Below are 26,396 nucleotides of genomic sequence, written 5' to 3' on the forward strand. Positions count from 1 at the left end.
CTTTTGTTTGTCTTGCTCTTTGGAATGGTGTGATTTCCATACACAACCACCACTTTATGGGAGAGGAGAACTTGCTACTGGATTTAGGTGGGTGGATAACAACATAATATGGATCATCGGCTTGAAGGCTGCAGCTAAATACATGAACTTATTCATACAATCAGATATGTGGATTAATCGAGGAATGCGAGGGAGTGTGGGACAATGGAATCTCACCCTATGGAATTCAGCAGTTTGATCACATGAAGCGAGTTGTTTGGAAAGGAGAGACGTCGCCTGCATCTACCTATAAAGCTAAGCCGAATCGAATGGACTGTCTTTTGAGAGAAAGAAATCCAAGTTGATTGTACAAGTAATAGGATACTGGATATATCTTTACATTCCAGAGGGGTAACTGGCCTCTGTCTGCATTTCAGATGCTAGCTAGCTAATGCATTTGAGTGGCAGACTAGTTTAGCTTTAGCTAGTTCTCCATTGCTCCCTGTCGCGTCGGCGTCATAGCCGACGAGAACGCTCTTGTGTCCAATCACAGTTTTCACGTGATGTCGCGGATGGCTTTTGGCCTCTATCGGAATTAGCTTGTTAGTAGCCTGCCAGCAATTATTTGCTTATCACAACAAAATATTCTCTACAGCAGAGAGACCCCATTTGTTGGCAAAAGCAAGTGTTTAATTTGCATCAAAACAATATTTATTTAGTTAGCTATATATAAATATATATAGCAATAATAGCCATCGTTATGGCTAACGTTAACTAGTTAGCAAGCTAGCCAACTTGATGTAAAGGGCAACCTAGCTACCCAGCTAACGTTGCTCGGTGCTTAACGTTATGTAATGCTGGATATCAATAACGTCAGCTAACTAGTCGCTAGTCGTGGATATAATTGTTCTTTCAATTTTGGGAAAGTTTATCGGGAGCATTTACTTGCAACGTTCACTGACCAGTCAACGTTAGCTAGCTTGTTAGGGAGCTAGCCCTTACATCGTAGTTCGCTTTGCATTACTATATATTGTAGCATTAAACAGGCTCCAGTGTATAGCTACGAGTTAGTGGTGTAGTGTTGCAGTGGAAAGTCCAGTCAGGTCAGAATGCATCCTGTTTACAGCGGATAGCCTCCTCTCAGTCGATTGAGGGATACTTAGGTAATCATGCTGCACCAATGCATGCCATTCGAAGATACTTTATGTCCATTTTAAATGTTGCACTAACTCGATTCTTAGAACAGTTCACAGCACCACATCGAACATTGGCCAAGTTTTAACACAGATAACGGGAAGACTAGTCGAATATCATCACGTGCACGGAGATCAACTACTGTTGCTCTTCCAAGAGCCACTCCAGGAAACTAGCCTCAAGGATTCTGTAACTAAATTTAGCTCACAAGGGATGGAAACCAATTTACTGAGGATAATGCGAGTACAGTTGTCTAGCTGACTTTACTTGGATTGGAAGTATCAACATAATAAGCTGGAGGAAATCTTTATATAGACCCATATTACTTAGATTTTAATGAGTTTAAGCTAATGTTGGGATATTAGTGGAAATGCATATGCATTGTAATTAATTAGAATGTTTACTAGCTATTATCTCAAAAAACAAATACAATAGGACAGGAGCTGTTGACAAACTGGTATTACTCTGTCACTAAGACATTTGATTACAACGTTATTGTGCAAGCTATCACTTCCTGGTAGGACTGTAAACACAACAACAAGCCTTAAAAAAAAGAGTCTTTACTTTTGTATTGATATGCTTGTTGTTGGCATTGCTATGTAGTTACACTTTGTCTTAAGACTGAAGGAAAATAACACAGTAGATTTTGCACAGTCAGTGGTGCCTGAATTTCATGTATTTTGCTTTGAGATAGCACACCATTTAAAGTCCCCCACCAGCTATTTTTTTCGACTTTTCCTGTCACGCTAGATAGTTCTAACACTGTTTCAATTTGCCGGGGGCGCAGTTTCAACTGTCTACTGTAAGATACTTGAAGATTGCCTATGAAAAGATGAGGAATATGCTCGGAGCTCTCTCTGAAAGGAATACGCTCCCCACTAGCTGATGTGAGGAGTTGTAACTTTTGGACATAACTGGCAGACAGCAGAAGCACTGTGGAACTCTGTACAAAGAAACTTGAAGAGAAAAGGAGATGGTCACCCTGCTGTGACATCATTGGACTGGAGGAGAGGACACGGACACGCTCGAGCCGTCTGCAGCCATGAGTCTCCGCCCCCCCACCTCAACACTGGACAGGTAGGACTGATTGCTGATGATGGTGCTACTGACAGATGGGTCAATCTGTTTTATTTCCTTGTTTTCCCTGGTCCTCTCTCCTTGACTCTTTCTCAAAATGCAATTGGATGAGAAGATTAGAGGGGCGGGAGCTCCAATGCGCTTTGAGAAGGAGACGAGTGGGGACGATGTAAGTAATCAAGGAAGTACAGTGTCAAGAAAAGTATGCGAACCCTTTGGAATTACCTGAATTGTTGCATAAATTGGTCATCAAATTTTATCAGATCATCATAGAAGTCACAACAATAGACAAACATAGTGTGCTTAAACTAATAACACACAAATTATAGTATTTTTCTTGTCTATATTGAATGCATCGTTTAAACATCCACAGTGTAGGTTGGAAAAAGTATGTGAACCCCTAGGCTAATAACCAAAATTTAGGAGTCAGCTAACCTGGAGTCCAATCAATGAGACGAGATTGGAGATGTTGGTTAGAGCTGCCTTGCCCTGTAAACACTCACAAAATGTGAGTTTGCTATTCACAAGAAGCATTGCCTGATGTGAACCATGCCTCGAATAAAAGAGCTCAGAAGACCGAAGATTAAGAATTGTTGACTTGCATGAAGCTGGAAAGGGTTACAAAAGTATCTCTAAAAGCCTTGATGTTCATCAGTCCACGGTAAGACAAATTGTCTATAAATGAAGAAAGTTCAGCAGTGTTGCTACTCTCCCTAGGAGTGGCCGTCCTGCAAAGATGACTGCAAGAGCACAGCGCAGCATGCTCAATGAGGTTCAGAAGAATCCTGGAGTTTCAGCTGAAGACTTAGAGAAAGCTCTGGAACATGCTAACATCTCTCACGCTATGTATGGAGAAAAAAAGGCACAGCACACCAACATCAAAACCTCATCCCAACTGTAAAGTATGGTGAAGGGAGCGTCATGGTTTGGGGCTGCTTTGCTACCCCAGGGCCTGGACAGCTTACTATCATCGGCGGGAAAATGAATTCCCAAGTTTATCAAGACATTTTGCAGGAGAATGTTAGGCTATCTGTCTGCCAATTGAAGCTCAACAGAAGCTGGGTGATGCAACAGGACAACGACCCAAAACACAGAAGTAAATCAACAACAGAATGGCTTCAACCCGATTTGAGATGCTGTGGCATGACCTCAAGACAGCAGTTCACACCAGACATCCTAAGAATATTGCTTAACTGAAACAGTTTTGTAAAGAGGAATGGTCCAAAAATCCTCCTGACCGTTGTGCGGGTCTGCTCCGCAACTACAGAAAACGTTTGGTTGAGGTTATTGCTGCCAAAGGAGCATCAACCAGTTATTAAATCCAAGGGTGCACATACTTTTTCCACCTTCCACTGTGAATGTTTACACGGTGTGTTACAATTATACATTTTCATGTCTTTATTGATGTATTATTAGTCTACGCAGACGGTGTTTGTCTATTGTCGTGACCTAGATGAAGATCAGATTGAATTTTATGACCAATTGGTTCACATACTTATTCTTGCCACTGTACAATTGATTCTCCTGATGTCTTCTTGCTAGACATGCAGTCAGTGATTATTATGTTCAAAGATCTACTAGCTTTAGCCTATTGCTTCTACCAGCCCGCATTAATACATGTTGGATGTTGTACTAAGTTGTGATCCCCTGAGCTTACCATTCCGTAAAGGGCTATTCTCAACTATGAGGGGGCTGTATCACATTTGATTCACTGGTTACATTTGATGTGGTATCCTTTGACTCACTATCTATTGTATTTGTACACTGTATGTGTTTGCATGTCTTTCTGTCTGTTCATGTGTACCTCTATTTTTCCCTTTTCCTCCTTTCACTTTTGTTGTCTCTGTGTCCACTTCCTGTGTCATGTGACAGTGGGGCAGCCATTAAGAAACACTCTCACCTGCCCAGGTAGGCTGGCTGTCCAATAAGAGCCCCTGTTGGTGGTTAATGTAGATCTGCAGTTGGAACGCTGCTAATCTCGTCCACCTGCCGGCTCGCTCTCTGTCTAACCGTCTGGTTTCACAGCGCCTCAGATTGGAACTTGAATGAAAGCCTTATGGCTGATCTCTGTCCAACATCTAGCATAACCCTTAGATCAGGGTTCCCCCAACAAGCGACCCATGTGCCGAATTTGGCCCGCGGGTGATTTTTATTTGGCCCCCAAGTTTTCTGAGCAAAAAAAAAAAAAGATTTTACAATTTTTTGACCTAATAGACTGTGTTAAAAAAAGAGGAAAAAACAGCAAATCAGCTCCAAGTGATTTCAATTTTGGAAATCTGTTCCAAAGTATTCCCACTCATAATAGAAATATATGTGATCGTATACAAATATAAGCAAGGTTTGAAATGATTGTTTTAGTCAAATATTCTATCTGTTTGGGCTTCTTGCGGTCAATTTGCAGCCTATAAATGATTTGTAATTATGTTCTGCCCCCCTGACCACCCGCTCAAGTACAAAATTGGCCCTTCGCTGAATCTAGTTGATGATCCCTGCCTTAGATGAACCTTCCCCCTACATTGTGGACTTCAGAGCATGAGCAGCACAAGTGATTTAAACAAAGAATTGAGTTCGTAAAAGTCCCGTCTAATACAACTTTAGCAAGCTTGCTTCAGATTTTTTTTTTTAACCACACCACTTTCAAGTTCCACTTTGAAGCACAGTTTTACCAGCCTGGGGAGGAGGTTCAGAACGCTGCTACAGCAGGCTTCCTTTCTTGGTGTCATCAAACTTTACGTACTCTTTAACTCTCCTTGTTTTTCTGTCAGTGCTCGTCTACTTTTACTCTCCTACTTTTATTCTAAACCACCTTTCCTTTTCTCTCTTGGTCCCTTTTTGCCTTCTCTCTCTTATTCCCTTCTTGTTCTCTTGCGCCTCGTTTTCAGCCCTTTTGCTGCTTGGTGAGTTTTCTGCTCAGTTTATACTTGAGCTGTAAGAAATGCTGAAAGGCAAACTAAGCACAGATTCCAGCTCGCCCACTCCCCCCCCCCCCCCCCACACTCGATCTCTCCTCCTACCTCTGGCACTCTCTCCATCTATCTACCCCTGGTCTCCTCTACCGATATCTCTGGCTCTTTTACAGTACATTTTTCCTCAATACCTCACATCCTCTCTCTTCGCCTCCTTTTCAAAATGCGTTGGAGAAGAAGGTCTGAGCGACACAGGATTTTGGACCTTCTCCAAAACGCTTGAGAAGGAGTCAAGGAGATGGGATCCAGGGAAAGGCGACTTGAGATGCAGCCTCTGTGTCCCATACCGCTCCTCTTTACTCTCTCCTCGTTCCTCCCTCACCACCTGCCAGAATTCCTCCCTCCCTCTCCTTCTTCCCAGCCATCCCAGTGTGATCCTGATTGATTAATCCTTCCATCGTGTAGCACCCTATTTGTGTCTCACGTTTCTCTTGTCCTGCCTTTCCCTCCAGGCTCAGCAGCCTGACGATAGGAGACTCGGAGCGCAAGACCTCCAGCGGCCAGCAGAGGGAGCCTCTGGCTGACTTCCCCACTGAGAGCACAGGTACATGGGTTTTATAGCACAGATATATCTTCCCCTCCCTCCTTCACTCCATCTCACCCCCTCCCTCCTCTCTCTCCCTCTCTCAGGTCAAGGTCTGGTTCAGAGATGTGTGGTTGTACAGAAGGACCAGCTAGGGTTCGGCTTCACTGTGTGTGGCGAGAGGATCAAGCTGGTGCAGAATGTTCGACCAGGTCAGAACCGTCTAAAACCTAGACGTACATTTCTACACGTCTTCTCTCATGCTTCCTGGACAGTCTGTCATATGTCACTCATATATCTCTCCATGCAGGTGGCGCAGCGGTCAAGGCGGGGGTCCACGAGGGAGACAGAATCATAAAGGTTACACCTCGTTTCAAACTTTTGCCGCAAACCCAATATCTATGTCTTTGTGATCAGACTACACTCAGCGGAGTTAGTGCTTCTCTCTCTTTCTTATCCCCTCTCTCCATCCCTCCATCTCTCTCAGGTCAATGGCTCGCTGGTGTCGTCCATGTCTCATCAGGAAGTGGTGAAGCTCATCAAGTGTGAGTGTCACTGGTTTCTCTAACATTGGTGGCGACGGCTCTGCTTAGGATACCTACATTTGTGAAATGTGTTCAGGTGTAGTAATATGTCTTGTCACTTCCTGTCCTCTCTCTGCTCTTTCACTCTATCTCTCTCGCGTTCTCTCCTTCCTTCCAGCTGGGACATATGTTGCTCTGACTCTTCAAGGACCGCCCCCTTCAGCAGCTGCCCTCCCCCTACATCCCCTCCCCACTGACCTCTTACCCAATCAGCGGACGTCACTAGGAGGAGAAGCCCCACCTCCACCACCTCCACCCCTCTCCCCCGGACTGACCAGCACCCCCTCCCAAAGGATCACCAAACCACTGCAGGTGAGTTCCCTCAATCGCTGAGTACCATACCTTAACCGTCACCTTAATACTTACAGACGCTGGCTGGTAGGCTAAACCTGACCATTTCTGTGACCATATGATCAAGCAATGTTGCGTAACATGGGTCAAACGACAATGAGTTTAATAACACAGCATTTTCTCTCTTCCTCCTCTGTCATTTTTGTGTGTGTGTGTTAGAACCTAGACGTACAGAAACACGCTACTCAGATCCTCAGGAACATGCTGGAACAGGGAGAGGCTGAGCTTCAGGTAACAGTTACGTACAGGGTTGCAAAATTCCGTTAACTTTCCCCAAATTTCCGGGTTTTCCAGAAATCTTGGTTGGAAGATTCCCGGAATCAGTAGGTAATAAGCAGGATCCGGAATCCTTTGGGGAAATGTTGCTACTCCAAACAGTCAAACACACTAAGAATGGATACTTTTCAGTCATCTGGAATATAGACATATCCGTTCTATATATTGCATTTCTATCTCAAAATGTTGTGCCCCACTGAATATGCAATGGAAAGGACACACTGCTTATGAAAGTAGATCTTTATTCAGACCAATAATCATTGGGGGGGTTCTCATCACTGATCAATCAGCGCCTCTGATAATGTCACTTTGACCAATCCCACAGGACTTGATGGAGGAACTGTTACTGAACCCCTCCCCATCCCTGGAGGAGCGAATCGAAAGTGCCAAGCGGCGGGCCCAACAAGTCAGGGTTAAAATCCAGCAAGATCTGGTGAGATACCTGTGTGCATGACAACAGACTCTTAACTCCAGTCATCTAAACCTGTCAGTACCTAATAGTTACTATCAATTACGTTGTCATTACCGCAGTTTAACATCTTTGTTGTTTCTCTGTCTCTCAAGGATGGAACTCGATTGGAAGCTGTGACCAGCTATGTAGTAGCAGGAGAAGGTTTCTATGGGATTTTGTTTGTCAATGATTCTTGTGGGGTTTTTTTTGTGTGTGAGGAAAATGTATGTACTGTCTTGATGTTTCTGCAGGTCGGTTGTCGGGGGATTCAAGTGAAGGAGACTTTGAGGTAAGTAATGTTAGCACTCGTCCTTTATTTATGACTCATTAGCGAGAGAGAATCCCAGAGAGAGGGAAAGTGAATGAGGGAGAGAGATATAGTCCTTTTCACTCCTCCTCCCTCAGGCCTGTGAGAGCCCCCACTCCTCCCCCTCCACCTCCTCCTTCAGGACCCCCCTCTACCGGAGACAGGGCTCCGACACACACACCTTCTCCGACTCGGTGAGACCAAGCAACACGCGCGCACGCACACACCGATTCTGTGAGAACAGACACACTTGCAGACACCTGTGGTCTACCCTTTAGTGAGGTGAACAATGTCTCCTACACACAAAAACGCATGCCAGTTCTATTTGACTCGTATCATCATGATGTGCCTCTTGTCAGGCTGGGAAGGCTCAGATCATTGGCCCGGAGGAAGAGGAGGAAGAGGACGACAGCTATCCGCTCAATGAGGTGAGATGGTCCTCATCAGCAAACATCACTTACCTCATCTAACTACCCTGCGTCTCACGTAGGTATGTTTAACTGTGTTAATGTCCCCCCCCCCCCCCCCCCCAGATGGACGGCCCATTTCAGGACATAGAACTTCTCAAGTCGCGACCGGCCCACATGACCGTGTTCATGAGATACCTCTTCAGCCAGCTACTGGATCCCAATCCGCTGGTCAGTGCTTTGACCTTGAATACTGTTATTTACTGTAGTTTGATGTCTTTTACATGGGAATGAATCGTGTGTGTGTGTGTGTGTGTGTGTGTGTGTGTCTTTACAACAGCTGTTCTACCTGTCGGTGGAGGCCTACCTGGGCTCCAGCCCTAAAGACGCCCGTGCCCTCGCCCCACAGATCTGCTCCCACTTCCTGGACCCTGATGCTGTATGTCTCTCATTGGTTCAATTAATGGATCTCATTCAGTTAGACCAGGGCCTGTAGGTATCAAGCATCTCAAAGTGGGAGTGCTAATTTAGGATCAGTTTGGACTTCTGGATCATAATGAATAAAATGCCATGGGGGGGGGGGGGGGGGGGGGGGCTGATTCTTGTTCCGCCCTGCTACTCAGCCCATCGATTCATCTTGAGAGATTGTAAAGAAAGCTTGAACTCGGCTATGTAATGGATCCTTAAATGTTTTTTTTTCTCCCTTTTGCAGCCATTGAAAATCAGAGTACGGGAAGAATACCTGTCCGATATAGGTAAGTTACTCTCAACATAGGTCAACAGTTGTTACACTGTTTGGGCAATTTGTGTTATGAATGCACTGTGTTGTGTTATTCGGTTAGTCTTACTGTCTGGTGGTGTTGTCCTGTCCCAGAGAGTCGTCTCCATGCCCAGGAGGACATCAGGGGACCTCTTTCTGAGCTCCAACAGCAGGTGCTGCCTGACATTCAGGACCAAATACAGGATTACAGGTACTGCCTAGTTGAGTAGTGTGTGTGTGTGTGTGTGTGTATGAAACCGTAGGTGTGCCTTGAGGCTTGTGGTAAATGCAGAAAATGGCTGTGTGAGCGTGTGTGTTAATTGTGTTTGTATTGCGTGTGTGTGTGTGTGTGTGTGTGTGTGCAGGAGTAAGCAGATGATGGGTCTGGGTTCTCTGTTTGGAGAGGGAGACCTGCAGCAGCTGGATGGAGACCCAGCCAAGGAAAGACTAGTGGTGGACAGACAGGTCACTGCTCTCTGGGAAATACTGTGAGTTGGAACGTCTACCGATATATGATACGTAAAGTATATCTTATAAGGGCCAGGTACTGTGAGTTGGAGTTTGAAGTACAGTATATACATACTTTGCGGTTTGAAGTTATTGCTTCCCTTGATAAAGATGAGCAAAAATGATTGTGTAAAAGAAGTTGGCTATATTTTTCTGCTCGCGCGTTCTCATTTCGATGCCAAACCCACCGCTGGTGTGAGTGGCCAAACAGCTCTATTTTCATGTCATCTGACACCTGTAAATGCACTTGGATTGGAACCAGTGCTTTGGTCAGATAACATGGAAATTAAGCTCTTTGGTCACGCACACCAGTGGTGGGTTTGGCGTCGAAATGAGAACGCGCGAGCAGAAAAGAACATCACGTCGTCTACTGTTTAAAAAAAAAAAAAAATGGTGGTGGATCTTGGTTTGACCTGTGGTTTGATTGAAGAGGGCAGTCCATAAGCGCAGACAAAGGATCTCAAAGATCTGGAAGGATCCTGTATGAAGGAACGGTGTAAGATCCCTCCTATTGTGTTCTCCAGCTCGTAAAACATTTTCTAAAAAGTCTGTGTCCTCGCACGGTGAGGTATGAAAGGTATTGAAAACAGGGATGTCAATCATTTTAGACCCCACTGTATATTAAGTATATGTTAGGGCCACAAGCTTTTCAGGGCCACTTTTTAAATAGCAATACTATGATAGCTTCAAACAATACGAAGGATGATACTGTGTTGCGCTTACCTTTTTTTCTTGATTATTCAATGTCAGCAAAGCACAACAGGAGCTGCAGTGGGACACACTGTTTGTAACCATCAGAGCACTGAACCCGGCGGTTGCCTAGCAACGGGTCAGCCGTTGTAGCCGCCCGGTGGCCAATAAAACGGTATTGGAGCGCGTGACCGTGAGTCCGCCAGCTCAACCTCTCACTGCACCGTACCAAAGGGCAGTGTGTGATCACTGGGAGCTTCAGCAGGCTAGCCATGGCCGCCTAGGCACATGATGCTTTAAAACACACCCACCCAGTCCCATCACATGACTCATTGCTAGCAGGTGTGACTCAATAGGTTGCCTTGATTTTTCTCAGTGAGGATTTTTTTTTGTTACCTTGTTTTACTGGGGCGAGACTCTTCAGAAATTACCCCCAGACCTAATAAAAATTAAGTTTTTATTTAAAAAATGTATTTTGTGTGGAAGGCCAAAAGGGCGAGCGATTTAGAATAAGCTAATGGTTGTTTTTCTGTGTGTTGCAGCTCGAAGCACGAAGAGGAGAGCAGGTAATAAAAGCCGGCGCATGTCTCATGTCTGTTTGCTGGAGCATGACTGACTCACAATACTACTCTGTTCGGCATGGAGATGCCCCTCAATTCTGTCATTCTCGCTTTTTCGCTCTCCCTTCATCTCTTCCCATCCCTCTCTCTCACTCTCTTTTGCTCCCTCTCTACTCCCCTCCCCTTTCTTTGTGTGTCTTCTCCCCCCTTTCACTTTCCCCCATTCTACCTTTTTTCTCTCCTTTTCCTTTTCTCGCTCTACCCCTTCCACCTTTTTTCTCTCTTCTCTCTTTCCCCCCCTTCTACCTTTTTTCCCTCTTTTTCCTTCCCTCTCCCTCCCCTCTTCAGTTCTCGTCTAGCCTCTGCGGTGCTGCTGTACCTCCGTCACTCAGGCATAAAGCTGAGGGACTCCAGGGTGTTCCCAGGCCTCAGCACTGAGAAGGAGAAGTGGCTCGCCTTCTTTCCCAAGACCAAGAAGGTAAGGAGGGGAGGAGGCAGGGCTCTTGTCTTCCACCGACGCATGGATTTGTAATTCTCTTATCAGTCATATTTATTGAAACATCAAAGCTATTCAGGCTATTTTGAATTGGCAGAGCATGTAGTCCATAGGCTACAAACCTTCAGGTAATGATCAACCGAGCGGTCTCACGTGTTCGGACTAATTCCTCTGTCTTACCGTTCATCGTTATAGGGTATGAAACGTTGCGTTGTGGGAGTTTTGCTTCGACACCAGTTTATCCTATTTTCCAGTGGTGTTCTTTGTTTATGTTTACTACAGCTGAGCAGTTCAAAGAAAGAGAAGGATGGAGAGGACAGGAAGAGAAACCCCATCCTGAAGTATATCGGCAAGCCCAGGAGCACCTCTCAGTCCAGTAAATATATATACACACACACACTTTTTGTTCTCATCTAACAGTATAATTGAATTCCATTGACCTCATCCTTTGTTTTCAGTCTTATTGATTTGTTTTAGAGGATTTAAAATGATTGATCTAAGACTTTTCCATCGTTCTGATTTCATTGTTTCTTTTGGTTCACTTTGATTTTCCAGCGTTCCATGTCCCCTTGTCTCCCACTGAAGGTATATCATTTATGTATTTTTTTAAATCATTTTAGATCTTTCCTTTTTGATTTTTTTTTTTTTCTTCCGTGTTTTCTTAGCTCATTTTTAAAGCATTAATATAAAGTGCCTCCAGAAAGTATTCACCCTCCTTGACTTTTTCCAAATTTTGTGCTTACAAAATGGGATTCAAATGGTTCAATTGTCGATTTTTTTTATTTTTTTTTTGTCAACATTCTACAAAAAATACTCTGTCAAAGTGGAAGAAAAATTCGAACATTTGTAAACAAAATAAAAAATAACTATCTTGAGTACGTAAGTTTTCAACCCCCTGAGTCAATACGTGTTAGAATCACCTTTGGCAGCGATTACAGCTGTGAGTCTTTCTGGGTAAGTCTCTCTTTGTTGCAACATTTGCCCGTTTACATTTTTTTATTTCAAAGTTCTTTAAGCTCTGTCAGATTGGTTGTTGATCATTGCTAGACAACCATTTTCAGGTCTTGACAGATTTTCAAGCAGATTCAATAATATACTTGATATTTTCTGAAGGCACTGCATAATAATAAATGCCATTTAGCAGATGCTTTTATCCAAAGCGACTTAGTCATGCGTTCATACATATTTTACTGTTATCGCTTGCTCTCTGTAGTCTAAGCTGGGTATCTGTAAAAGCACTTTTTGACAACTGCTGAGTTACACTGAGTGTACAAAACATTAACACCTGCTCTTTCCATAACATAGACTGTCCAGGTAAAAGCAATGATCCCTTATTGATGTCGCTTGTTAAATCCACTTCGATCAGTGTAGATGAAGGGGAGGAGACGGGTTGAAGAAGGATTTTTAAGCCTTGAGACAATTGAGACATGGATTGTGTATGTGTACCATTCACAGGGTGACTGGGCTAAACAAAATATTTAAGTGCCCCTTTGAACGGGTTATGGTAGTTGGTGCCAGGCGCACCTGTTTGTGTGAATAACTATATAACGTTCCCATGTGTATCACACAACTGTGTGAAGCAATGGAGTCACCATAGGCCAGCATCCCTGTGGAACGCTTTCGACACTTTGTAGAGTTCATGCACTGACCAATTAAGGCTGTTCTGAAGTATAACATTTTTTTTTTGTATCAATATTAGGAAGGCGTTCTTAATGTTTTGTACACTCGGTGTATGTCGTTTTTATAAATTTACGTTTGATTGATGTTCTATGTACCTGTTCTCTGTGCGTCTCCTGTCTCCTCTCCTCAGTGCGTCCGGGCAGTGTGAGGAACATCATCCAGCAGTTTGAGAACCACACAGAGATCCCCGGGGAGGAGGGGGCCGAGGGAGACCCTCCGAGACTGTCCTCCAGTAGCCTGGGAGAGGACAGCATGGACAGGTAAGAGATGGAGGGAGAGTGTGTGTGTGTCTCGACCCTTGTGCAAAATTCTTAGTGTGTTCAAACCTGTGCATGTGTTTGATTCGTGTCTCTCCCTCTCTCAGCCCCACGGTGTCGATGCGTCTGGCTCGTAGTGAGTCTCTGAAGGCGCAGGGGGAGGGGCGTCGGCGGGGCGGGTCCTCGGGGGCGGAGACAGTACCTCGGTCCCGTAGCGATGTGGACATGGAGGACTGTGGAGAGGAGGGTGAAGGGCCGGGCCTGAGACCCTTACACCACAGCACCTCCTCTGCCTCCAGCAGCTCAGCACGGTGAGACTACAACACACACCCAATCCAAGATCTGGAGCATGCACACTGCTCAAACACACACACCCTTAGAACTATGAATCCCATACTCCTAGAGACTGGTTGAGCAGCAGCATTGAATATAAAGCAAATCTGTGTGTTGTTCTCCTCAGATCCTGCGAGAACCCCACCCCTCCGTACACCCCTCGGTCTTCCAGAAGAAAGTAAGTCAACCTTACTACTATAATGTGTTAAGCTTTGTTGAGGGACTTGTAAGTGTATTGAAAATCTGTGTGCGCGTGCGTATTTGTCTGTAGGAGTGTGGAGTTCCCGGTGGCCTTGCTCCCTGACGCCCCAGCCCTAGAGGAGGACGTGGTGGACAGCCACAACTGGCAGGAGACGGTGGCCCCGCAGGTCCTGGCTACTCTCTGTCCCCGAGAGGTGGACAGACAGGCTGTCATCTACGGTAAAAAAACAAAACAAAAAAAAAACACTGATTGACCAGGCTTTGGCTAGAAACAGAGGAATGTGCAAGGCTGAGAGTAACACGTGACATTGCTATACATCTATAATTGGGCCCGTATCCTCTAAAGACCACTGTCTATCAGATTAGTTAAGACATGAAATCACCCCGTGTATATACAACACGTAAGCCTTGTCCTCTCTAAAGATGGCTGCGAAAAGCCCAAGGTATTCTATCAGACACCCGCCTCTATGGGACTGTTATTTCAGAAGGAAATTAGAGGAGAGGGTTATATTTACACCCCTTTTTAGTCTCGTCTCTCCCCCCCCCCCCCTTCCTTTATCAGAGTTGCTGACGACGGAGGCGTCTCACCTGCGTACACTCAGGGTGTTGGATCAGGTGTTCTTCCAGAAGATGAGGTGTGTTCTGAGCTCTGACGAGCTGGCCTGCATCTTCCCCAACCTGCCTCAGGTCTACGAGCTCCACGGTCAGTCACTGTGTGTCTATGCGTGTTTCTCAGTCCTGCCAATATGTATCCAAGCAATGTGGATTTCAAGTCCTGATAAGGTCGCGTCGCATAAAAGGGGTTCTCCGTTTGGGTGGCTTTGCTTTGTAAATGTCATATGTTTAAATGGTTTTAGTTGGTGCATGGTAGAGAAGCAATGTTTCAGCATTGCCTTTGAGTGGCAGTCCGTGTCATTGATGCTTATGCTCAATGTTGATATTGTTTTTTGGTCAATGTTGCTCCAATGTTGTTGTGTTACAGCGAGTCTGTGCGAAGCCATGAAGAAGAGAAGAGAATCTCCCATCGTTCAGGGCATCGGCGACATCATGCTGGCCAGGGTGAGTTTAACTAACCATGTCATCCCTTCGTCTCTCTCTCTCTCCATCTTTGTTTTACTACCCCCCCCCCCCAATCTTCGTCAGTGAGATGGATTGTGTTGCATTGTTAACCGTGTCAATTTGAAGTAGGGATGGGCAGGGTTAATCGAATATCCTGATATCCGAACGGAAGTCAGTATTCTAACACTTGTGAAAAAAAAATGTGTTTGTTGTTTTTGTTGCCTATTTTTAACAATGGAAAAAGCGTTTCTAAATTAAATTGTCCATGTTACATTGTTACACACAAGGATATACCGTGCCATTTGAAATGCTTAATTTAATATAACAGCAGACTTTAGAATGTAGCGTTTATGTACGGCGCGTTGAGCTACCGCAGCTTCAGATGTCACGTTGCTTTGACAGTACGTTGTTTACAGTTGCACACTAAATATAGACTACAGTTCTTACACGAAGTGATTTTTCTCATAGGTTATGGGTAGGATTGCTGGAAACATTCAAATTTGACCAGTCAACTACCAGCATTTTGGTAACTTTGTTTTTTTAAATGTAATTTATCACAAGACCTCTAGTGGCCCTTTTGGGGACCTCATAGTATCACTGGTGCCTAACTCTGGCCCTCTGTGTGGCCTTATCACATGTAAAATCAAATGAATGACAAAGCTGTAGATCATTATCATAAATATACACCAACTTAGTGAATACCGTTGGTTTTTAATATGAGGGTTTCAGCATGAAATATCCTTTTTTATTTTACTATGTCAATATGTATTCGTCGTCAATGGGTTTTTTTTTGGCGTCAAACTGGTGGCAGTTGTGGAGGAAGTCAGTCGTTGGAAGAGTTGCAGAGTTGATTGAAAATAATGCAATTGTTGATGAGATGCTTTTTTCATTAGTCTTTTTTTTCCCCCCTCTTGAACCATATGGTCCATCTACTAGAAACTCATGGACAATATGGACACAGATATGAAAAACGAATACAATATATGAATGTGTTTTAATTCATTCAATTATAAATTACCATAGATTGACGTAACATTTCTATTCATTAGCAAAATCACAGAAGATCCCGGTAACTTTGGTAAATCACCGGTAGCTTTGCAACCCTAATTATGGGGTCGGGTTTTAAATGGAAAGGCATTTTTACTATCATAGTGCATTTAGCCCTCCCGTCTGCCCTGACAATGGTATGCTATTTTCCCCCACTTCAAACAGCGATTAGCCTACAGGCGCTCACCAACGGCGGGTCCACAAAACCTGGCATAGATCAATGCAAAACTCTCACCGTAATTTTTTTTTTAATATTTTTTTTTAACCGAATCAGTTCTATGATGGCGAACATCAGACTTCTCTTTCACTGTTGCTTTTAGCCTAGGCTACTGTTAGCCAAATACTACCAGAATAGCACCCTGAAAACAATGGCGCACTATCTGCGGTTGTGGCACCTAACATCATTCTGATTGGTCAATAAAGTAGAGCTTTTTGTTTTTACTGTACGGATATCTGAGGGGAAAAAATGGCTGATATTATTTGTGTAGTGAAACAACTTCAAATGCCCATTCCTAGTTTGAAGACTTTGCTATTGCTAATACCTGCCAAATAGATTTAAATCAGAGAAAGAAAAAAAAAATGCCTAGGGATAATTGTGGTGTATTTTGAATGGGGCGTCGGTGTGTACCTTTCTGGTAGTTTGAGGGCGTGGCGGGGGAGGAGTTTCAGGAGCAGGCGTCCCACCTGTGCAGTCAGCAGTCTCAGGCCCTGGAGCTCATCAAGAACAAACAGCGCAAAGATCCCCGCTTCGCACACATCATCCAGGTAACACGCGCACACAGTTGCAATGGCTTCTCTGCTCATGGATTGATTTGATTGATGTATTGGTTGATTTGATGTGTTAACAGGAGTGTGAGGCCAGTCCTCACTGTAGGAGGTTGCAGCTGAAGGATCTGCTGGTGTCTGAGACGCAGAGACTCACCAAGTACCCTCTGCTACTGGACAACATCCTCAAACACACCGAGGGTAAGTAGGATAGGTTTCTACCACACAGACAGATGTACCAGTGGATAATGTATAACATACTATAGCATAGCATTATGTTACTGTTTGGTGATTTGGTAACCTTGTTTGTTTTGATGAAAGGCTTTCAGTAACTGCTCACTCACGTAATAGCTAACGAGAAGCAGACCAGTAGCTACTAGCTATTGACTCAAACTTTGGCTATGGTTTTTAAGCTTATTTGATGTCACTTGGAATAACGTCTTTCTCTTCCCCTAGCCGGTTCCACAGACCTCCCTCCTCTCCAACAGGCTCAAGCCTGTTGCCGGGGGATACTGCAGGCCGTCAACGAGGTCGTCAGGGAGACGGAACACCGGCAGCGGCTCAACCAATACCAGCGCAGGTTGGACCCCACGCCACAGTTCAAGGTACTGCCCAATTTGACCTTGTTCATTTTTCCTTATCCTACATTCCTCTCAAAGTTTTGATTTTTCCTTCAACACATACCCAATGATAAGGTGTACCCAAACGTGCTTCAGTCTAGCTTAAACAAAAAAGGGAATCGGGTGCTCGACTGAGGGACTTGAAAATCCCCAAAACATCCCTTACCCCAGGACAATTCAACGGGCGACCCTCCAGGAGAATAAAGATAAATAGAATCAAGATTTCCGCATAGAGAGAGAATAAAGACTTCCGCGTAGATCTGAAATATTTAGTTGAGTAATTTAACCTGGGATAAGGAATGTTTTTTTTTGGACATACCCAACGATATTGTTATGGTGATGCTGATGTCTACCATTTTGTCTTCTGTCTCTCCTCTCAGAGTCTGGACCTGACCAGTAAGAGAATGATCCATGAGGGTCCTCTCACCTGGAAAGTCAGTAAAGACAAAACCTTGGGTAAGAAAAGCCCACCACACCCCACTAATGAGTCGAACCTCATACAGTCTCTAGTCAAACCCCCTTGTCATTGTAATCAACACTTAAATAAAAAATAAATTAATCAACACTCTAATAAGCCCCACTGGTCTCTTTTGGGTTGCAAATGTTCTACAAACCTTGCATCCATTTCCCACCAGGTTTTTGTTAGCATTGTTCCGGAAGGTTCTAACAATGTGGTTCTGTTTCTCCCTGCCGCTCCCAGAGATCCAGGCGCTGCTGTTGTCAGACCTTCTGGTGTTGCTCCAGAGAGGTCCAGACGACCGGCTGCTGCTGCGCTGCCCGTCCCGCTTGCTGGGGGGAGGAGGTGGGGGTAGCGGGGATACCAAGGCCTCTTTCAGCCCCGTGGTCCAGCTGGACTCACTGCTGGTGCGCTCTGTGGCCACAGGTAAGAGGTCAGGGGTTATGAGAGGCAGTGTGGAGTAGTCAGTGGTTGGGCTTAGATGTAACCACCAGTTTTCTGTTAATGGTGTAACAACATTGTAATAGACATCTGTAATAGCAGAACGTACGATCTCAATACTTTGTTTAATGATCATTACATGGTATTCATGGTTGAGTGATGCCTCTTCGATAATGCAGACCTTTATGAGATGCCAACAAAAACCTGTGATTTGCTTTTTGAATGATTGACAGCTGTCACTCATCATGTGTGATTCCTTCCTCAGACCACAAGGCCCTGTACGTCATTAGCACAACAGAGCAACAGATATACGAGCTGGTAGCTGGGACGTCCTCAGAGAAAAACATGTGAGCACATCTAGACCAGCTATATCTATACTAGGACTATTATAGTCCACCAGTTTACAGATAATATACATAAGAGTTATCATCATTAGCATTTTAACTAATGCATTTTGCTTATCACATGGAAAAGCTTTGGTTCTTAAGTCTTATTTATTTACAGCTGGAAGGACCAACTTGAAAAGACCATCTCATTGGCTGCTGGCTCCTCACCTTTGACCAATAACAGATCCACACCTATTTCGTGAGTATCCCTAAGCTGACCTGTTTCTATCAATTACCATTGAAAAGATGGCATTGTAGTCTATTCACTATGTTGTTCCTAAACAAAACTGCCCAGACTAAATTCTCACTCACTCACTCAGCTCCCCGAGTCTTGGTAATGCGTCCCCTGTCTCAACTGGCAGTCATGTCTACCAATCAGGTAAGAGATATTGTGTCAGACAGGGAACATATGTTTTGGAGTGGATCGTATTTAGACTGAGTACATTTCTATACAGTAATATTCTGTATCATTCTCTGTCGTTCACCATGTTGATTATCTTTAATCTCCCTAGACGACTCGATGACGGAGCAGGCAGTTTCAATGGGGACAAACTCTCCTAATGATGAGGACAACGAGCTCACGCCCACCACACCAACGGCACAATCAGGGGCTTTCCTCCACAGTGAGGGGCGGGACTACGGCAAGAGGCAAATTGGAGTGGCTGAGGCAGCTCTTGAAGACGGTGAGATTGAAAGAGACAGACCTTTTGACTTAAACATATACTTTTGCGTCACTAGAATATGTTTGTTTGATAATCAACTGTCGACTTATTAAATTCCTCTTTCTGTCTCAGTGGAGATGCTAAAGCAGCTGATTTTCCACAACTTTGAGGAAGTTGGGTGGAGTCACGACTCGGACGGAACGCCCACAAACGAGACAGCCAATGAGAGGAGCCCGCTCAATGACAGACAGAGGCCGGCGTCCTCTGAGTCTCTCCTCAGTGCCAGTCCCAGCCAATTGGAGGCTGAGCATTCAGAAGCCCCGCCCTCGGAGGTGGGGTCCCCCAGTGTACATGTTGTGAGGAAAGGTAATGGGGACAGAAGGTGTAGACAACAACCTAATAACTTTGGCTGTTTTATTTAAATGACTGCTTGTTTCTTGGTGTCTACTGTGGTCAAATCAAGTCTGACTCCACTACGGCTGTCCCCGACCCCCAAAAAATATTGGTCAACCTAGTTGTTTGTTCTTTCGACCAATCAATTGGTTGACATTTTAAAACCGTGTATTTTTCCATATATAGACACAACCTGTGTTTTTTTTTTTTTTATCAAATCAACTATATGTACTGAGCTTGTCGGATGCTTTAAGGACACTTTGATTAAATAATTAAGACACACAAATGACTGGAGGGAGCCAGAGATAAATTTAGCCTAACCAGAAGAAGGCAAAAAACAGTCTGCTGCTGGCCTTCACAGATTCTGCCGTTCACCCTCCTGATAGACTACACTGGGGGTCGGCCAGCTTATCCATTTGGAGTGGCAATTTATCTTACCATTTCTACTGATGTGCATGGCAGTTCTGATTTTTGCACCTTTTCGTGGAACGGTTTCATTTCCTTTATAATAAAGTCTTTGTATCTCTAAATCATCATGTGCTTAGTAAAAATTATAAAAGTAACTTCTATTGACATTGCCAACTATGTTTAAAAAAAAAAAAAAAATGCCTGCATAAAGCCAACAAATAAAAACATTTCAGCCTGCAGGTAGAAAATATCCTGCTTTAAAAAAATAAAATAATAATAAATCCTATAAATCACATTGGCTACACATTGCCTGTCAGCAAGGAGCTTGAAACTATTAACTTGGGTCCTGCTTGTGCTAGCAAACTTGCAACATTCTATGAAATATTCTGGGCCCTCAGTGTTTCCCGCTCCAGTGAACTTCGGAAAGACATAGTTGTAGGCTATTTGCGCAAGGGATGAAAAGTAATCAGGTAGGCCTATTTTTATGACGTTGCCACCGAATCAGAGCATAACATTTTTCCCCCCTTTCATGCTGAGTGGTTATTGAAAGGGAGAGGGCTGGAAAGATTTTTCAAATAGGCTACATCGAGGAGCTATTGTCATTCTCAATGGTTGTAAAAACAGACTTTGTTTACTTGCTGTTTGAGGTTAAGAAAAAAATACTTTGAAGTTCTACAGTGGTGGTCAGTTAAGACAATCAGAAATACTATCAGATCCCCAATAGGGCACATTTATAGGCCTACATTTGTGCGCAGGCCAGGTAGCCAATGCCTACTTCTGTGTATAATCAGGTGCATGTCCAAAATGGAACGAAATAAACCAAAACACCTCACAAGTATAGCCTAGGTAGTGTGGTCCGCAAACAACGTGTCCACTCCGACAATGAGAACGGTAAAAGACTGTAATAATATATTGAATTTATGAACAGAAATTACCATTAACATTGATGGTAATTAACGGTAAATGTACTGCTGGTGATACTGGTGTGCCATCCCCGTGGCCGCCAATGGATTAGTCCACTGAGACAGGCGTGAATCAGACGGTGTCCCATGCCAGAAAAACTAAATATTTTAGACTGCTCGAATCTGTCGACCAACAGCCTTTCGAACCAAATAATCGAACTAAATGGGGTCAGCCCTAGACTCCACTGAATGACCTCTAATTGTTTGATAATACACACTCTTTTCTCTTGACATGTTCACGAAGCTCTGTGACTCAATTGGTCGGGTGCTCTTCTTCTGATCTTTCTGCCTCTTTCCACAACTCTGTTTTGCTTTTTCCCTCCTTTTTCTTCTCACGCCCTCGTACAATATCACATCTCCCTCACTTGCACTCAAACTCTCACCCCCATGACACTACCATGCTCCCCTACACATAAATGTATACTGTCTGACGCGCGCACACACACACACACTCTCTCTTTCACGCCATCTGTCCTCTTATGCACAGCTGTGGTTGCGGGCTCTCCTTCTATCCCTGATGACATCACTGATGTCAACCTTCACTCTGACCAATCACCTGAGCCGAGAGGCGGGGCCAGTGTACGGGGTAATGCTCCAGTAGACAGTCCAGTTGTCCTCTTCAAACCTATGAATATCTTCCATTTAGGTCCCTGGCTCTCTGAGAATGTTTGTGATTACTACACCAGGGTCGTGTCCAGAGCACATTTTAGAAACGCAGATAGTTTGGGTCTGCCTTAAATTTGTCCACTCGTTTTTAATTTTTCCATTTTGAAATGTTTTCCAATTCATACCTACTGAGCGCAAGCACACTAGCCACATAGTATAAGATTTCACAGCTGTACTGTCAATTCACCATGAAGATTGACTGTCGCCTTTAATTCCACTGTGCTGTAGGAAACGTGTTCTACCTGGTGATGCCTACAGAGCAGGGAGACGGACTGCTGGATGAGAGTCACACAGATGAGGTCATTGGTCCCCCCACCCTGACCTCCACTGAACTTCCTGATCTGGACCAGGAAGTGATGTTATCAAACATACAGCATCATGAGGAAGAAGGGCAGGTCTCTTCCACCCTGTCTGCGGGCGACCAATCGGAGCCAGGGAATCCGAGGCTGGAGGTAGGGCTTGGCCAATCACAAAAGGTCCTCCAGAGCCATGTGATCAAACACGTGGATGAGATTTTCCACACAATCGAGGAGCTGATGAGCAAGCTGCAAAAGCTGAGGGTAAGGCGTTTAAACACACACACACAGATGTGACATGCTATATTACATGGGAAACAGGAGAATCCACTCACCCACTCAGTTGAAAACACATTTTGACATTATTTCCATGCTAACTATTACTTGTTATTTTCTCCCCCCATAACCCCAACAGGACATCGAGACAGCTCATCACCAGCTGCTGAAAACACTAAGAGAGCTGCCTGTCAATCAGGAGTCAGATGACCTCCCTCGCAACCAGGAAACTGTCATCAGGACGCCGTCTCTGGACCGGGACCCAGGGGATGGTGAGGTCAAGGGTCATTCCCACCATGTGTTGAAAGATATGGTCTGGATACAACCTTTTCACAAAGGCATTTCTCAAACCTTGAAATTCAATGGGGGCAGTTCTTGTTGTTTTTGTTTGGGTTTAAATCAATTCTCTGAGTTCTGTTATTGATAAGCCTCTCACTCTCTCTCTGTTTCTATTTGTCTGTCCAGCAGAGCCAGCTAAGCCTGAGATCCTCTCCACTGGATTCTAAAGATGTTATCTCAATGAGGAATTCTTAACAGACTCACCCCTGCTCTGCCGTAGACATACGCACACACACACTGATGGACTGGGACCCCAGCCTTTACCCCCTACCCCCCGTCTCACACCCCTAACCCTCAGCCCAATCCTAGCATACACTGCAGGATCCAGGAAGTACTGTGATGTCGTTGGTGTTGTCCTGGGAGACCAGGAAGTGATGCAGGACTGATGGCCCCGGCCCCCTGACACCCAAGGATCTGCCCCCGACACGGGTTCAGGGTGAACTCTGACCTCTGTGGAGCCAGAGGGAGTCCAGGGACGAGAGGATGGACAGATGAAGGACAAAAAAAGGACGAGACTGAGAAGTAGAGAACAAGTGATGGAAATGTGTGAAGAAGCAAATGGATCATAATGAAAGTGGAGAGTGGGCAGAATCTAAATTGGCAAGGAATAATGCCATGGATGAGATGTTGGATGGAAGTAAGGTTGGTTACATTTGAAGGAGAAGTTAGTATACTTTGAAAGAAGTAGTGATGGTTCAAGGGAGAGAGTTGAGAAGTGACAGATGAACAGGACAACGTAAGGACCCTAGCACTTTACCCACAATACATCATCTGTCACGTATCCATACTCCACAACGGATTGGATTAGTGAGGGACTGGAAACTGGACAGATCACCGGCTCCATTGTGAGTCAAAGCTGCACCTTGTTTGAGCCAAGATGGTAGTTCATTACTACTGGTTGCTTTACAGTATGCCTGCCATGGAGGCCAATCGAAGAACGGTGTGTGTGTGTGTATGCGTACACACACACACACACACACACACACACACACACACTGAACCAAAATATAAACGCAACATGCAACAATCTCAAAGATTTTAGTGAGTTACAGTTCATATAAGAATATCAGTCAGTTGAAATAAATTCATTAGGCCCTAATCTATGGATTTCACATGACTGGGAATACAGATATGCATCTGTTGGTCACAGATACCTTAAAAAAAAAAAAAAAAAGGCAGGGGTGTGGATCAGAAAACCAATCAGTATCTGGTGTGACCACCATTTGCCTCATGTAGCGCGACACAGTTCCTTTTACATAGAGTTGATCAGGCTGTTGATTGTGGCCTCTGGAATGTTGTCCTACTCCTCTTCAATGGCTGTGTGAAGTTGCTGGATATTGGCAGAAACTGGAACAAGCTGTCATGCATGCTGATTCAGACCATCCCCAACATGCTCATTGGGTGACATGTCTGGTGAGTATGCAGGCCATGGAAGAACGGACATTTTCAGCTTCCAGGAATTGTGTACAGATCCTTGCGACATGGGGCCGTGCTTTATTATGCTGAAACATGAGATGATGGCAGACAAATGGCACGACAATGGTCCTCAGGATCTCGTCACGGTATCTGTGCATTCAAATTGCCATCGATAAAATGTTCGTTGTCCGTAGCATATGCTTGCCCATACCAAAACCCCCACCGCCACCATGGGGCACTCTGTTCACAACGTTGACATCAGCAAACCGCTCGCCCACATGTCTGCCATCTGCCCGGTACAGTTGAAACTGGGATTAATCCGGGGAGAGCATACTTCTCCAGCTTGCCAGTAGCCATCGAAGGTGAGCATTTACCCACTGAAGTCGGTTACGACACGGAACTGCAGTCAGGTCAAGACCCTGGTGAGGACCACGAGCATGCAGATGAGCTTCCCCGTTGACGGTGATTACACATGATGGTCTGCGGTTGTGAGGCCGGTTGGCTGTACTGCCAAATTCTCTAAAATGACATTTGAAGCGGCTTATGGTAGAGAAATTAACATTAAACTATCTGGCAGCATTTCTGGTGGACATTCCTGCAGTGAGCATGCCAATTGCGCGCTCCTTCAACTTGAGATATTTGTGGCATTGTGTTGTGTGTCAACTGCACATTTTAGCGTGGCCTTTTATTGTCCCCAGCACAAGGTGCACCTGTGTAATTATCATGCTGTTTAATCAGCTTCTTGATATGTGACACCTGTCAGGTGGTTGGATTATCTTGGCAAAGGAGAAATGCTCACTAACATGGATGTAAACATATTTTGTGCCCCAAATTTGAGAGAAATAAGCTTTTTGTGCATTTGGAACATTTCTGGGATCTTTTATTTCAGCTCATGAAACATGGGACCAACACTTCACATGTTGCGTTTTATATTTTTGTTTAGTGTGTGTATATATATATATATATATATTCAGGTTTATTTCCCTGGGCCCAGAGGAAGGAATGGGTCATAAAGAGTAAAGATATCAACATACACAAGCATCATTCATTCATGATATTCTTCATGTTATGCGTAATATACGTTTCGTAATCACACATGAAGAAAGAGGTGTTTGTTGTTTTGTTTTGGGAAAACCAAGATGTTGGTCGGGTCAGTCAGTCCTGTATCTCTGTACAGCTGCTAAGCTACAGGATGGGTTGTCTGTAGCGGCGACATATTAATGGCTACAACACTAGTACGGCACTGTTCTCTACTGAATGGCTGTCGTCTTCTGCACCACTACTCCTAGACATACAGGGATCACTACTACGAAAAAGGAAACCTGTTCAATGAATACCCAGATGTCTATCATGTCGTCATTTTTTCCCCTAAAGAATGCTCTACTGTATTGGGTGTGTACAATACTGTGAATTCCCCTCTTCCCTACTATACCGTGAGTAGTATTTACCGTATTGTCACACCAAAACATGAAGGGATGGTTGTTTATACCAAGTAGCATACGTTTGAACTGAGAGACTCTCTGCACAGACATGTATTTATTGGGAGAGGAAGTCTGTTAACCCTATGTAATCCCTTGTTCAAGTGTGTAATCAGCAGCATACAATGTGTGTGAGTGACACCATAGTGTGTAATGGGATTTCTGAGGGTATGCAGTGTTTTCAGTTTAACTTGGCATGGTGGACAATTCCAGACTTTTTCTCATACATTTTCTTACTTCCTTTCTGACTTTTGTATTCGTCCATCTCTCCATTCACTTACCCTCTTGAGCAGCATTTTTTTTCAGTCTCCATCTTTGTACTTTCTACCTCTTCTTCTTTTTTTAGCATCTTTAAGGTTTTTCATACTGGGGTTTTTCTGTCGGAAGTCTGAGTTTGTGTACGCACCTCGCTCATACAGAGGTTAGAACTGATGTTTCTTCCCTTTGTCAAATGTTGCACAGCAAACTGCTGCACAGTGCAAACTACTGTATGCATACAGAGGTCTTTAACGATCCTTTCTCTTGTTTAAATCTTGTTCACTCATGTAATATAGAAATCACAACCTTGTTTTATGTGAATCTTTTTTTTCTTCTGTAAAGCCTTAGTCCTTTCTTTTTTGATTTTATTTTTGTAGATTCGATCAAAAAAAATGTAAGTTATTTTCTCTCCCCTGTTTTAGAAAAAGGTGAGATTGTTAGCTGCACAGAAGGAAAATGAACTCATGTTTCAGATTCATGTGTTTTGTGACATTAAAAAGAACTGTTTGAAAGTCCTGGAGCGGAACTTGAGTCCTAACTCACCCACCCTGGCTGATGTGAAAAAGAAACTTACTTTTACTTGAACATGTATAGATCCTGACCAAATGCAGCTACCCCAAAGCATATTTATTCATACATTTTATATCCAATATTGAGTCTACAGAAATATCGGGCCTATTTCGCTCGAGCTCAATACCCGTATTGAAGTCGACCGCTTGGAGGAGAGACGTCCAGGTAGAGATCAGTGAGCGGCAGCCTTAGTAACTGGTGTGACCTGGAAAAACCTGCCCCCGAACCGAGTGAGACGGAGGACATTCATCTAGCGGCCTAGACTCCTTTTATAGGAATCAAGTAAGCCAAGTATTAA

At 44.2% G+C, this 26,396-nt stretch overlaps 1 protein-coding gene across 6 annotated transcripts; it reads left to right on the plus strand.

The window, feature by feature from the left end:
* Positions 1-26,043, plus strand: LOC106609016 (rho guanine nucleotide exchange factor 11). 6 transcript variants are annotated; one of them, XM_045721776.2, is made up of 43 exons: positions 23-87; positions 1,961-2,250; positions 5,133-5,147; positions 5,669-5,760; positions 5,847-5,951; positions 6,050-6,099; positions 6,227-6,284; positions 6,442-6,635; positions 6,834-6,905; positions 7,276-7,383; positions 7,515-7,563; positions 7,653-7,690; positions 7,807-7,902; positions 8,068-8,136; positions 8,242-8,346; positions 8,456-8,554; positions 8,828-8,870; positions 8,990-9,086; positions 9,241-9,363; positions 10,615-10,638; positions 10,981-11,110; positions 11,411-11,504; positions 11,684-11,713; positions 12,939-13,068; positions 13,173-13,376; positions 13,526-13,576; positions 13,670-13,818; positions 14,162-14,302; positions 14,582-14,658; positions 16,345-16,470; positions 16,554-16,671; positions 16,927-17,075; positions 17,471-17,546; positions 17,791-17,973; positions 18,254-18,335; positions 18,493-18,573; positions 18,695-18,753; positions 18,887-19,057; positions 19,169-19,402; positions 21,287-21,385; positions 21,694-22,025; positions 22,177-22,309; positions 22,503-26,043. In XM_045721776.2, exons 2-43 carry the CDS (start codon positions 2,216-2,218, stop codon positions 22,541-22,543), a joined length of 4,362 nt encoding a protein of 1,453 aa, XP_045577732.1. In that variant the 5' UTR covers positions 23-87; positions 1,961-2,215; the 3' UTR covers positions 22,544-26,043. The 6 variants fall into 6 exon arrangements, with proteins under 6 accessions (XP_045577733.1, XP_045577736.1, XP_045577734.1 ...); XM_045721777.2 differs by having other exon boundaries at positions 1-2,250; positions 22,506-26,043; XM_045721778.2 differs by having other exon boundaries at positions 2-2,250; positions 8,077-8,136.
* The last annotated feature ends 353 nt before the right edge of the window (positions 26,044-26,396 follow it).

The sequence above is a fragment of the Salmo salar genome, chromosome 07, assembly GCF_965601325.2.
Source record: "Salmo salar chromosome 07, fSalSal1, whole genome shotgun sequence".
NCBI lineage: Eukaryota > Metazoa > Chordata > Actinopteri > Salmoniformes > Salmonidae > Salmo > Salmo salar.

What these genes read in the sequence shown, in the direction of transcription:
- LOC106609016 (XM_045721776.2), top strand. Translation starts at nt 2,216, where the DNA reads ATGAGTCTCCGCCCCCCCACCTCAACACTGGACAG. An exon ending in TACTGGATCCCAATCCGCTG is followed by an intron (nt 8,347 to 8,455) that starts GTCAGTGCTTTG and finishes TCTTTACAACAG; the next exon opens with CTGTTCTACCTGTCGGTGGA. An exon ending in GGAGAGGACAGCATGGACAG is followed by an intron (nt 13,069 to 13,172) that starts GTAAGAGATGGA and finishes TCCCTCTCTCAG; the next exon opens with CCCCACGGTGTCGATGCGTC.